The 14,238-nt window shown below is 53.9% G+C and overlaps 3 protein-coding genes across 3 annotated transcripts; 1 reads left to right on the top strand and 2 right to left on the bottom strand.

Moving 5' to 3' along the window:
- Positions 1-720: 720 nt before the first annotated feature.
- J4E87_011040 (uncharacterized protein) lies at positions 721-1,345 on the top strand (the record flags this gene model as incomplete). Its single annotated transcript, XM_049382607.1, has 2 exons — positions 721-1,078; positions 1,143-1,345. The coding sequence occupies 2 exons, from the start codon at positions 721-723 to the stop codon at positions 1,343-1,345; spliced, it is 561 nt and encodes a 186-aa protein (XP_049227654.1).
- Positions 1,346-6,719: 5,374 nt separating this feature from the next.
- On the bottom strand, positions 6,720-7,628 carry J4E87_011039 (uncharacterized protein; the record flags this gene model as incomplete). Its single annotated transcript, XM_049382606.1, has 1 exon — positions 6,720-7,628. One exon carries the CDS (start codon positions 7,626-7,628, stop codon positions 6,720-6,722), a length of 909 nt encoding a protein of 302 aa, XP_049227653.1.
- Positions 7,629-12,640: 5,012 nt separating this feature from the next.
- J4E87_011038 (uncharacterized protein) lies at positions 12,641-13,681 on the bottom strand (the record flags this gene model as incomplete). The annotated part of the gene is made up of 1 exon (XM_049382605.1): positions 12,641-13,681. One exon carries the CDS (start codon positions 13,679-13,681, stop codon positions 12,641-12,643), a length of 1,041 nt encoding a protein of 346 aa, XP_049227652.1.
- Positions 13,682-14,238: the final 557 nt, after the last annotated feature.

Here is a 14,238-nt window from a genome sequence, read left to right as displayed (position 1 = left end):
TTGTCTCCACCACGGGATGTGGCATGGACAGTAGCACAAGGTCCGCTGATAATCGGCATAGGCACGCCCATCAACGCCACCAGGTCACTGCTACATGAGAAGCATCATGTCAACAAGTGGGTACCATGCAAGCTTTTTCGTGGATCTTGATCCTTCGTCTTCTTCCAATCGAGCCATTCAGCGCCATCTCAGACATGTTTCTGGGACTGAGGGCGTGGCCAATAGCGAACCGAGACATGACGACAGCGACGGCAACCCATGGTGTTACCTCTCCAAACGTGATGTATAGCCAGTTCGACTGAATGTGCAGAGTAATTTGGGGCTGAGGCGTCGGTATCAGACCAGAGACATGCGACGGGTCGCGCGGATATTGGGGTGATGGTGGAGAATGTGGTCGCAGCACAGGACGTGCTCGTCAACTCTGAGATATTGCGCCCCAGTAGGTTTCAAATCGATGGGCAATTGTAGTGGGTGTCCGATACATGCTACAAGAAGGGCGCCCTGACGAGACGCAAGAGATAGAGCCTCCCCTACCTCAAGGCGTTTGTTACAGTTGTGCTCGTCCCCGGTCTTTCAGTCCACTCCTCAACCATCTGTACTGTACTCTCTCGGGTCCCATCAGATTGCAAAATATTCAGAACGCCTTCCTTCGTTAGCATGCCTTCAACGAAGCGACCCGCTCCACGATCTGCGTCGCCGCAGACCCCTCCCCCCAAGCGCATGAGGACCTCCGACAGTGTCCAAAAAGCAACGCGTTCGAACATATCTGCGGTTGAACCAGGCGTCATTGATGTCATGAACCGCGCGCTGGACTACACCAACGCCGCAACGAAGTACTGGAAGATTGCCGCCAAGGAAGCCAATGCCGAGATCGATCACTGGAAGAAGGAGTGCGAGCGATGGAGCGACAGGGCTAGCAGAAGCGATGCTGCTGTGGTGGACGAGAAGCGTGAGAGGATCGCGGCGCAAAACGCACAGCAAGACGCGGAGCGTCGCTGCGCCCAGTTGTTGGCAAAGCTGGCCACACACAGGGACGCCCTCCTGCAGATTGGCGGCCTGTCCAAGAGAACGACCGATGGTAAGTCTTGACTCTACGAAGTGCGTATAAGACCCATGCTAATCTCGTACGTCGACCTTTCAAGGCCCGAGCACCCTTTCCGTCTTGGAGGAGAAAGAGAGATGGGAATCAGAGCACTCTGAAGACGAGGGTAACCACGACGGATCAGAGGTCTCTGGAGACGAGGGCTACCATGGCATCTTTGCAGATGAGAGCGACCTTGATGACTTGGAATGGGCGGGGATTACAAGAGAAATGCGCTCACTGGGACAGACGGTCGGGTGCTAGTGAGGCGCGGGTGGTGATGGAGTTCCAGGCAATGTATGTAACAAATGACATGAGTTTTTCCAATCTTTACTCTGTGCTGCTTTCTTCGTCCGTCCTGTTGTTAGTGAATGTGAGGATGTTGGGGTAGATGGGTGCGTCTTGAGGGAAACAAGCATCGAGGTCGCTACGTGAACAGCGGAGAACCGGGGACGCCAGCGGGGGTCGCGTGGCGGAAGCGACGCCGGCAATGATGGGGGCTCGTGGAACGGGTACGACACAAGCCTCGCTGCGTTCTGCCTGTCGCACGCTTGGCACAGTCCCGCATTCTTGTTGCGCTGCTCGGTGGGGGTGCGCGGCATCTCGCGTACTTCTTTCGTGACGGTCGTCTGGGCGAGGCATTCTCTTTGCCGGCCTCCGCATCGTACTCTGGAGCGTCGTAGCTAGAGAAAAAGCGAGGTACTGGCATGCAATCCATAGCTATGTACTGCGCCGTCAGTCAGCTTTGCGTTCTTCGCAGTACCGCCACCGCTGTGCGCGTACCTGTACCGGCTATCGCATGATGGTTAGGTGATGTGACATCACTGAGATGTCTGTGAGAGCTCAGCGACCTTTTGGTGTTACATTGTCAACGGCGACCTAGTCATTTGATACGTCTCGACCGGCAATGAACCGTGGGCGATACATGGTCGGGCGTTGTGGACATGGAGGGCAGGCCAACGCGTCTTCGTACTCGACATGGCAGGCGCGACTCGGATGCCGCCGATTGGCCGGTCCCGCCGCCCCACGATACCCCACATCACGCCAACACCAACACCCATCCCACCGTCGCCCACGCCATGGCAACGTCCACCACCCTGTGCTTGCCCAACGCCTCACTGATCGCATATCCACCACGTAGCTTTTCCTGCACTCCAGTGCTGTAGAATCCCTGTACCGACTGCAAGCTGAACCTCCAGCGTCGTCCTGCTACTTAGATGCATGAGCGTCCCCGCCGGTTGGCGTCGGGCTCAATACTGCTATCTCGAGCGAAGTCTGCAGCATTTCCGCTTGGGCTGCCACGCATTCATCGAAAGAAGCTTCATTCGCGCCTGTCTAGGCTGCAGGCCTCATCGCCCATGCAATCTGCTAACACACATGGCGTAAAGGTTCATCAATGCGCTATGGCTGCGACTGCCCAGACATCCGAGATCAAGCTACGCGTTCACAGTTGGGGTTCGGCTCCTCGAGTAAGCAAGCATATGGACGCAATTATGTCGTGAAAGGTAGCCCCAGACGTAATAGTGCGAGTTTGGTATTCCCAAATCTGGCAGCGACCTTCCGGTACTCTTCGGGATTTTTCGGGATTTTTCGCGGAATACCAGTTCTTATAGCGAGAATGCTTCTTCCAATACGAGAATGCATCTGTCAGTTTAAGTCACTAATCTTGAACATTGCGCTATAGGATGTATGGTCAGAGATGTACGCGTCTTCTCTGTAATGAAGAGCGCCCGGGATGTATTTTGCTGCTTTCCCGAAAGAGAGCAAACGCACGTGTACTGGATGACGAATCCGCAAACATACGATCGGTAGTGTCATACATGACACCATCTTTCGACAATAGACAGTCCTGAGGAAAGGCCCAATGGTACGGTGAAAGACGGTGTTTGCACGGGCACATGTCTTCCAGCGACACGTGTTACAAGAATTCCGCCTTACCTCCCACAGAATTTGCGAACGCGGCGTGAGCCCATCTTTCTATCAATTCCATTGTTCGCGCAAGGCCCTGCTGCCACCAGTTGTTACCGCTGGTGAAGCTATTTTGCCAGGAGATTCTCAAAGCGGGGTGGAGTCTTTTGATCTGCCATAGTAATTGATGAAGTCAAAGGAATTGGAAGTAGGTGCCGTGACTGTGTGGCAGTAGATTTGTTTGGCTTCATTTGGCATTGTTTGTCTCTCGGACTGGACCTATTAGCACCCCGCCCAGACTTGTCGCTACGTGACCGCATCCTTTACTCTTATAAGAGGTAGGAATGAAGACACGTAACGTTCTATCACGACCAAAAGAACACTCGATAACCTCATATCGCGAGTTGCCACTCCGTTCTTTGACGCATGATCTTTGAGTGCGGCACCTCTTATTGCCTGATACCGACCAAGGCTACTCTGGATCAGCTATTCTGTGACCATTTCGTCCAAGTTTCATTTCTCATCTGGACGGTTAGATCTCGACATACTAGCGAGTGAGTTTTCTCTGCGTTTCTGTCCACTTCAAAGACGTCTTACGGAGCTAAACTGAAGCGGGCAGGTCTTTCATCGTATCCAGTCGGTTCGAAACAGCTTGCCGAGCATACTCCATCACATCAATTGCGATGCCAAGGTCGTCCGCACTCCCACCGCCCCGACCGTTCTACGAGGAAAAGGTGCTACCAGATCCTTTCTGGGCTGGTACCACACATAACATCCAGAACAGTACTTTGGCCGCTATGGAGCCTCATGACGGAATGGTGGTAGTAGTACGAGCGGAGACAGGAACTGATGTTGGGACGTACGCAAAGATTCTCGCAAACCGGCTCGCTACTATGGCCGCGTCGAACGGAAGATTGACCACCTGCCTCTCGGTCACTGGATCCGAGACTCACGGACGGGATCTTTTTGCTCGCCTCACAAATCTCCAGTGCACGCCAGATCACCTCACCATAGTGATCGGGAACGACGTTCACACAGTAGCGCCCTACCAGGCATTTTTGAATGGTATCTTGACCTCTCATGTAAGCACACACTAGAGAGAGGGTAGACGTAGCTAACATCAAAAGCACACGGAAGACATGAACCATCATTCTTTTACACGATTGACTGCGATAAAGCAGGCGGTGTTCATCTTCACTGTCGACGCAGATGTCAAACTGTCAAATTATTTCTTGTCTCGTTGCACAACGTTCATCACCTTGCGCCTGTCGGACAGCCCCGCTCTACCAACACCACCTTCAACCACACCGGAAGTTTTAACCGCGCCTGCAGCCCTAGAGGTGGTGTCTGCCTTGCCTTGGGCGGAATGAGGCGTCCACCGCTACCAGAACTACACACGCTCTAAGCTCTTCATGTGGCGCGTCAAAGTCCATCTTTTCTCGTATTCAGGATCGATGTCGGGCGTTCGAAGCCACCTTCTACTCTGCTATGTTTGCTCGCGCAGGGCGACTACAGCTGCAGAAAGCTTCTGCAACCATAGACGATTGCCACCGCTGTCTCCGTCCCCATTGGAGGCAGACTTTGCAGACAAGGATGCAGTCGTACTCGACCTTCGTTTGTGCAGCCATCACGGTCTTCTTCCTTTATCTGTCTCTAGTTTTATGGGCGTGGGTGCTGTGGATGCGGCACAGGTAGTCCGATAACTTATGCCAATGACAATTTCGCTACACATCTGGGCACATAGCACTCCCGAGCTTTCGGAAAGAGACCCTAGCTTTGCATTACAACGCGACTGGAAGCTTTACCTATACACATGTCGTTCACTGAGCAGCTACACGAGCCAGAATGCGCCGCTGGTACCGACACTTGAAGCAAGCAGATTTGGTATTGGCGGAGCCCTGACTGTCCCTTGCGAACGATAGCGCTGCAGTCACTACGTGTAACTAGTTCGATTGGCACATGCGATTGCAGGAGACATTCACATAATTTCTCCCCACGCCTCGTTTCGTGAAAGTGGCAACGTACTTATGGCAGCCCGTCTTTCAAAGCAGCTGCCGCAGACACCACCGTTGCGTGAAAGGCCCCAATAGTAGCGCTCAACGTCTCCTTCGCTGGAACCCATTCACCAAGCCCATTCACATTCTTGCACCTCCACGGGTCGTCTCCCGTGGGGCTATTCTCTTGGTTGCGAGGCTGCACCCCGCTCGGGTACGCTGGCGTTCAGGAAGCTTTTCACCCGTGAATAGTACAGCTGGGCGCCGCAGTGGAGATGGTCATTGCTATTTGCGTCGCATAAAGCCTCGTAGAGATATGGCTGCAGTGCCTTCGTCTCTGCTGGTGCTGCGCATTCCAGCGAGGCCGACGTCCACGGGTGCATCGGAGTCAGGATTAGCGATGTGTGTTCTCAGGCCTGCGCGGTCTCACCCCCTCACCTCGGCTTGCGGGCGCAACCCTGAGAACGCTATGCCGTTAGCGTGGACGGCTCACTCGATCGGGCGCAACCGCCCAACACTCCGCGACTCCCCACCTCGACCAAACTTACACGCGCAACAACATTTCCGGCCGGATATGAGCTATGGCTCGTCGCGACATCCGGTGACTGGGTCACCACTGCTTCCACCATCCGACTCACCACAAGCCTCCAAGTACCCAGGTACTCTCAACTTGGGGGCAGACGCCGCTCCACTAGCTCTCGAACATGGACTGACGGCCGCTACTCGATTTCGACTCGACGTCACGTTTACCATCGAGCCCTGTTGACTTCCACAACGCTAAGCGACCGGCTGTCATACGACTGAGTGCTCACACACGACTCGACCCCGACCCGGAAGAGCGAGAGGAACTTCAGATGCGGCCGTGCCCCAAGCATACAACAAAGACCACGATGCCGTACTGGTCCTACAGATCTTGAGCGGATCGGTATGAGGCCATCGTCATGAGATGAGCGGGTTGTCAGACTGGAAAGTTGCATCGATGCGTGCGTCTTGGAGCCTTTGCGATCCACTTGACCGGGTTAATTGCACCGAGTACATCTGTCGAGGCTACACGAGCACGCCATGGGAGCCACCTAGACATGCTGCTAGCGACACGCCTAGTATTGCAATTAGGAAAAGAAGCCCAAGATGCGCTTTACAAGAGCGACATTACGGACAGTGAACTCTTAACTTCTAAACCCCATGTCATACCTGCATGCCTAGACAGACCCTCTGGAATGGCGAGTATAGCCAATCCAATGACTATTCACTGTGAGATTATGGACTTCTTCGCCTCCAAGATGTGCATGCGCTGCCTTGTTAAGTTTCGGGTCCCTTACAGTTGCGACACCTCCGTCTCTGTTGACAACGTTTCCAGCAACCACCAAGGTGAGCGCGACTTTATCGCTTCTCCAAGTCTGCATCAAACTTCGTGCTACTTGAGCTACTTTAACAGATGCCAGAAAGCGTTCCTAATTTGTCCCGCATTTCGTCTCCTCCGATATGCGCTGCCGTGTTCTCAATGAAGCCAAAGTTCCGTCGTCCCGTAATGTTGGGGTCTAGCCGGGAGACGAAAGGTTGGAAGAACAGATGTAGACGAGACGGAGGGAATGAACAGGCTAGTTTGGAGTCAGTTTTGTATTATCGAAGCGTTTCTGCAAGCCTTACCTACATTCCTTCGAGACGGCCTCCCCACAACCCTCCTTATTCTTATCGTGGTCGAACCCGTAGACATGATGTGTTCGCGTGCGCATCGCTTACCGAGCATGGAAGTACAACTCATGATGTTGATGCTCGTAGGCTGCACGCTGATCGCTGCTGCTGTTGACCCAGGTCTCGTGGCCATATTGGAATGCGCAATGACTGTCGCTTGGACCTTGGTGGTTGCTGTTTACTGAATAGTTGACCGCAGCCTGATCATTGCCCGTGGCACGATTGTTCTCTTCGCTTTGGCGAGCGCGATGGTATCGGTGGCCTCCATCCATGACATCCTTGATCTGGGCAATAGTCTCACCAGGTCTGTAGTCTCTCGTCACTCGATTGATGTCATCGTTCAGATGCCTCTTGATTAAATCGCTGGGCTTCTCATTCTCTCCATCTTCTTCCGTGTCCGTGCTCAAGGCGGCATGATCCAGCGGAACACTATCCAGCCATTCGCACAAGCGGTCGAGGTTCTTCGTCTCTTCATCGAAATTGATAGGCTGTTCGCGCTGAAGCGTGTCCTGTTGGTGGGCCGAAGGATCGCGCTCCTCGTAGCGGTCACGCTGGGGGGTGCCGCAGACCGGGAGCTGACCACCGCACTTGTAGTCCTTTTGGTGGTCGCTCTCGATCTTGTAGAGGCCTGAAGTAGCGCGAGCAAACTGGTAGCGCTTTTCGCCGGCCAAGCCGTATGTCATGTTCTTGTAGACTTCACCATGATCGTAGCCACGAGTCACCTTGTTGATTGCCTCCATCAAGAGCCGGTCTGGACTCATATCCATAATATCCCCAGTGTCACGCTCGGGTTCCTTGACTGTAGTCTCGTTCGTTGCAAGGAAGGCCGGAACCCGATTGGATAAGCTGATCTGCCTCCGGGCGGTCGACTTGAATCCCTTCATCAGATGTTTTAGCCTGTTGCGCATGTACCCTTGGTGTCCGAGATTGCTGGTCGCATTTTCTTGCTTCATGATGCGGTAGGGCTTTCACAATGGTTCAGGTCGCGAGTGGTGGCACAGCGAAATGAGGGCGCATAATGGTGAGAAGAGACCAGCGCGTGAGGTGACAGAGGATAACTGGCAACCAGGAAGGCTTAGCGTAGTTAGTGAGCGTACTAGAAAGGGTCGGCAGACAACGTCAGTCGGTGAGTGCGCGGGTCGGAGCAACGAAGGTTAATTTCAATTGCGGGATGCCCTGGTGAAGACGGAAACAGACAGCGTATCTACCAACGCTACGACAATTTGTTGCATCGGCTTTGACAGCATATGTCACAGCATCTACGACATGACTGCAATACATAAGTGAGTAAAGGGACATTGCTCGTTGCTCGTCATTATTGGTGATCCAGAAGCCCGAAAAGTCGCCATTATCGCGCAGGGCGCGTTCCAAGAGACGATGCGATCATTTGCACATACATGACAACAGCACCTCAGCTCGTAACGGGCCGTGCTCTCCGCCCCAACGTTCCACCTCGACACTCCAGTTCCCTTCGTGCGTAGTGAAGTGGTGGTCGATCATGTCGATTTGATATCGCGGTTCTTGACCCGTCACGAAAGCCGACTAAGAGATGCGACGCGCGAAAGATGCGAGATCATCCCGCCAAAGAAAGCTCGACACGAGTCCTGAAAGCCTTCATTAACTGCCCACAAGAGCTAGCCGACACCTGGCTGTGCCGTAGCCCCGACCGCGACCACGTGGGCCATTTCGCAGAACATTCGTGCTACAGCCGTTCGATCATTCGAAGGCGCGAATGCCATCGAGCATACACTCAAGGGGCGAGGGACGCATCGAGTTCGAAGCAAAACTGAGATGCCCTCGCGGGAGGGTCCTAAAAGCCGTCCTTGTTGGTGCGATCGAGCGTGATGCGCACGCTTTTCTTTCCATGTCTGAACAACGGACCCTGTCGCCCCAGGTCTGCGAGTGATAGCTGTTCGCCCGTGACTCACTTGGAACCGACGACGAGATCTCATTCACATGATCTTTGGAGGTGCACGAGTCCAAAGCGAAAAGCCGACTCCCAAACCAGCCCAGTATGTCTCTTGTAAGGTATCCAAGTTGATGCAGCCGGTCCGCTACTCCTCTAGCGAGCGGAAGAAGATACTACACCGATTTTCGTATGAGTCGTCAAAGTTGATGTGGCCGGTGTGCTCTTCTCAAAGAAGCAGAGACGACCTTCCACTCGGCGTCGGGTCTGGCGAATAGGGTGGTGCGAGACGAAGTAGTCATGCATGCTGGCCTTGCTCTTCTGGCCTCACCGATTAGGGGACTGTGCTTTCGATTTGGACTGAAGCAGGCTACTCTATCAGTACGCGTTGCTTCGACATGTTATGGTTCACCTCCATGTTCAGTGTGCCAGCCAATCGTCCCAAGCCGTAAGACGGTCAACGCGCGACAAAGTTTGTGTGAGGGGTGTTGGCTGTGCCTTCGATCGGCGCTGTCGGAGGAGTCATGGGCGCTGGTGTTTTTGGTGTGCGGGAGCTCTGCGGTTGATGCGAAAGTCGTATGGCTTTCGTGAAGCCGTTCGGGAGCGTGTGCGATTGGTGGTGAGGCCTAGGCTGGATCGTCAGCAAGATGGACTCGAGATGGGTCGGTGGCCGTACACGGATACTTGTACAAGTAGTGCTGCCAAGCGGCATCGTTGGAGCGACCAGACTAGTGCGACGTATTGTGTTGTGCGGGTTTGACAGCCCGAGTAATACGGATTGGCGCGCATTCAAGAAGGCCATGGGAGGCGAGCTCAGTCAAAGATGGCAGGACGCGTGCCGACGTGGTCATGGAAGAAGGGGATGCTGCACCCCGCCATCATCATTGGCAAGGGATTCATGGACTCACGAGAGAAAAGGCATGGCTATCGCTCTCGAAGCCCGTGTGAATGATGGATGATCAAGGCCATGCCGCTCTAGGAGTAGCGTCACACCTCGCATCACGGCTTGCCCCGCATCCGCCGCGCAACCCCAACACCAGCACTTCCAAGGTTCCCTTCGTCTAACATGTCACTCAGATACATCTCACCCTGTTCTATCTTCTAGGTCGGAAATCCAGGGATTTCTCCCTAGCGATCTAACGTAATTGCACTTAGTGGAATTGATCTCTGACCTTGCGACGGGAAGTCCGAGGAGGCGATTGTTTGGAACGTTTCCCGCCTTGTTTGCTTTTGCCATGGAAAGACTGCTGGGAAGACACCGCATGCTTGCGAATCCGCGACCTCTAGGGCTCGAGCACGCTTCCGATGCAGACTAGTGGCCTTCCCCGCGCCGAGGCCCAGATCAGCTGCAGGCTCCTGGCTCCGCGGCATCAGCACCACCACCACCACCACCACCACCAGCCGCGCGGAGAAAGCGCCAACTACCCCGCGACATTAGGACGACCCTCATATTTCAATACCTCACTACACCGCCGCCTGTTTCATATCGCCGCCTCGCATACCTCCGCCTCGCATGCTGTAGCTGAATCGAGAGGCGCATTGCATCGCCCATGCAGCCCGCCGCAGCTGTCACCACACGGCCCCAACCTCGAAAACACCATGCATATACACCTGGCACATTCACCCATCGGCAGCAATTGAGCCTTCGGCCGTCATGAGCAGATGAGGATGTGCGACCACACCCGGGGCTAGCAGGGCAGCTGGAGCGCTTGTGCCGGTATACGCGACCCTTCTCGGACAAGTGGCTGTTTGAATGCTGTAAGGCTGTGCCCGTGTGAGATTTCTATCGCGTCTGGACGAGAGCGGTACATGCAGTGCTTGCGCTGATAGCCACAGCCGCCACTGGTTTGCGAACCGCGTATGAGTGACGCCATCTCATGCAGCTATGTCGTACACGTATCGAGCGCAACGTACCTGGACTGCGACCGCGCGCCAAATGTGGCCCCCGGCGAAGACAATCTCAACTGCTGCCATTCTCGGTGAACCCAGCACGAGGCCGACATCAGGCTTCAGACACACACCGACAACACCAACTTCTCCGAGGAACATGTCGACGCCAAGAAACGAGACTGGTCTATGAATATCGCAAATCAGGAAGCTGGCACCGGGTCTTCCATCATGTCATGGACAAGGCACTAGCTCAACCAACAGGAGAAGACACACGGGTATTAGATTGCGACCTGGAAACTAGCACGTCGCCGTTGACTCGGTCTTGCTCTCAGCTCTTCCGAGTAGTAATGCGATGACATCCTGCCCAGCTCCGAGGCTGTACGGTACCATCTCTAACTGCTCGGTTGACGAGAATGCCACGAAATAGCCACTTTCCGCCACAGTCTCGCGCAACCGCACCAGGCATTTGCACCCCAACGGCTCACCCTCTCGAACACCTCATGAAGCGGCCCAAAGCTACGACATTCCCGCGAATCGGTTCGCGATCTTACTCTCCAGAGCGTGCGCGAAGTCTCGTTCAGAACGACACTTTCACAATCTCGCGACACCAACGATCCTGACTATACCCCAAATACACTCTTGCATCGGCTAAGATCAAGACAACAGGCACAAGTCGTCTGAGTTTCGCTTTGGATGGTTGCTTGGGAGGACTGAGATCATGGCGCCGAGACTCCGGTGTCCAATATTGGAATTGAAGAAGACTGTATTGAAGACGCTCAACGTCTACTCGGAGTTTCAGGCACCTCCGAACCGTGCAACTCAAGATGTCCCTGCTAATGGCCCGACAAACCCGGAGCTTCCGAGCCGGCTTCTGCCGCTACCGCTACCTCTGAACCGACTCAACAATCCGCCGACACCATCAATTTGTGTTCCACATGCACGATTGCTATGTCGCAGACATGGCCACACTATATGCATGCTCGAAGCGGTCATTGCTGAGATCAGGGCATGACTACTACAAGTTGCAGGGCACTGCAAATGTGCAGATTGCAGTAACAAGAGCGCATATGCATTCAACGCTTACTGAACTTACCATGCTACTCTCACGCATCCTCCTGGATTTGGATCCACGGCCGCTCTCTTGTGCCGACCATCTCATGATGCAGTACAAGGAAAACGCAGGGTGACGAGCTAGCAACATGAGGTTTACTGGCTAAAAATGGGAACATTTCCAATGCCAGAATCTTGCGTGGGGCTTCCAGAGACCGTTCGAGTGATGAGCCTTGCCTCTAGATCTAGCACGAATTCAGTTAGGCATCTGAACGCCATTCCCGTCCCCGTCATGCTGTCAGCTTTCTGTCCTAACTTTACCATGTGCTTTCCTTTCATGCATAGGTATCAGGTTCTATCATGATGATACTTGGCTGTTTCGATCATCAGTTTCTTCTCCATGCCTGACTTTCGGATTCTAGCTCAATGAGCTCGTCGCGCTTACATGGTCCTCGCCGTCTGCATTGTGTAGTCGATATTCGCCACCAAAAGGTTGCAGCGACTTGTGCGCAGAAACACGGTCGACTATTCAGTGTAGTGCATCTTGATTCAGGAGAGTTTCTTGGTATCAGCCATCCAGAACATGAGAGGGCGTATCTCATTTGGTCCATATTGCTCGACATCTTCCACGGCTTAGTCAAAAGAGCAGCACGGAACTTCTGTAAAAGCTTGCTTGAATGAGAGTCATGCTTTGCGCAAAGTGATGAAGACAGTCTTGCGAGGACGGGGGAGGCGATAGATGCGGAAGTGCGGCTTGCTTCCGAGCAAACCAACGAGATGACGTTGGCTGGTACACCAACGCAAGAGGTATCAGGAGATCACATGCTACATTTGTACTTGAGTACCATTACAATCATTTTCCTGTTTCGTCGCAAGCTACATGTCTTCTGATCGAGAAAGCAAAAACGCCAACGCCAAAGCCAACGCCAATGAGCACCTAACGCCGTCTCTGCCGTCGAATTCGTTCCCATTCGCAATTTGTATACCTTTCAAACCCCTCACCCCTTCCAGCTTAGGTACTACCCGAACTCGCGCATGGCATGTCAATCTCTTATCCAATCTAGCTCGTACTGCAGGTTTCTGGACAAACAACCCACCAACGTGGTGGGTAGAAGGTTACTAGTCCCACGTCCACCCGTTCCTTGATGTGCACACATGGTGGCGGATGTCGTACACGGGAAGATGCTTCCGCTGAGGGTCATGGTTGAGGTCAGAGCGCGACATGACGGCTTCATCGTCGCCAAATCCAGGCCCAAGTTCAGACTCGGTGCTGTCGGTACCGAGGGACTGATTTACGCATGGGCCGTGATGGTCATGAGGGATAAGTGGGCCATTGGTCGGGGACGAGACCTCTTCTCCATAGTCGTTAACGTTCATTGATTCGAATTGCTGAAGAAGGCCGGTGTTGGATGGTGTAGGCACCGCGCTGGCATCGACTTGGTTTTGGACTGGTTGGGCGTCCATGTCGTCGGCGTAGATGAAGTCGTAATCAAGTGAAAGCGTTGAAGGCTCGTCCGTGTCGCCCTCGTACGCAGCCATCTCCGCAACCCCAAGCTCGAGGATCCTGGCATTGTCTTCATAATCTGACTGTATGAGCACGTGGTAGAGATTGTAGGTTTCATTGGTGGCCCCACCGTTTACTGCTTGAAGGTATTGGGTTTCGCCCTCGTAAAGAGTAACTTCGTCATCCGAGGCGTGCATGCTGGCATTGTCGGCAACCTTTAGATCGGGTAACGGCTCCCGAATAAGGTCACTCAGATTGAGGGAGCCGATGCTGGCCCCGTCGTTGACAGTCTCTGTCTCCTGGTTTCCATGGATCAATCGGTCAAGGTGCTCCAGGGTCGCGGACAATTGATCCATGATGGCCTGCGGGCACGAAGCGCGCAGCTGTACCGCGATATCCTTCAGGTTCGTATGAATGATCTCGAGCGAGACCAAATCAAAGGTGGGGTACCGAGTGTTGCCATCCTGCACGAAATGCGAGCTGCTCGCCCGGGGGAAGTGTTCGATCAGGTCGTTGGTAACAGAACAGCCACCGGCCCAGTCGCCAGGAGCGACCCATGTGCCGGCATCGATGTTTTGTACAAGGTCCTCAAACCGCGGATGACAACCCCAAAGAGTGAAGGGCGGGCTTTGTTCGTCCTCGTCATGTGGTGGCATATGACACCAAGAACCACCTTCGTTGGACAGCGTGAACAGCTCATAAACTAATCACCCAGCAAGATATGTCTCCACAGCGAGATACGTTCATGACATCAAGGGGTATCGAATCGCGGCTTATCCTAGGCAAAGAGCCCCCCAGCACTGGTTCCACAATGACCGCCCATGCGGGATGTCCGCTTTGCCGCATCCTCGCTTGTGGGTGTACGAACCCGGTGATCGTTGTGGGGAGACTCGGGGCTTGAGACTGCAGCCGTTCATAGAGAGGGCTCGTGCCTGGGACTGCGATTAGCGTTGAGAATAGAATTTCTGCGTAGTGGATCGAGAGTTCGATTCGGCATACGACATTACCATACCCAAAAAAGCGAGACCAGCTTACCAACGGACGATAATACTCTTCATGCGAAACCTGTGTGGGCTAGTACAGACGCACGAGAGTCGATTCCAGCGCCGTGTGATCGCCTTATCGTGTCAGCTGTGAGTGGGTCTTTGACCAGATGGAATTTTCGCAATCTGACGCGTCGCGAGCAGGTTGTGCCATATGATAAAGGACGCTG

This window comes from Alternaria ethzedia (genome assembly GCF_023757985.1).
Source record: "Alternaria ethzedia strain BMP 0044 chromosome Unknown scaffold_66, whole genome shotgun sequence".
Taxonomy (NCBI): domain Eukaryota; kingdom Fungi; phylum Ascomycota; class Dothideomycetes; order Pleosporales; family Pleosporaceae; genus Alternaria; species Alternaria ethzedia.
This window is presented reverse-complemented; position numbering and strand designations above follow the sequence as displayed.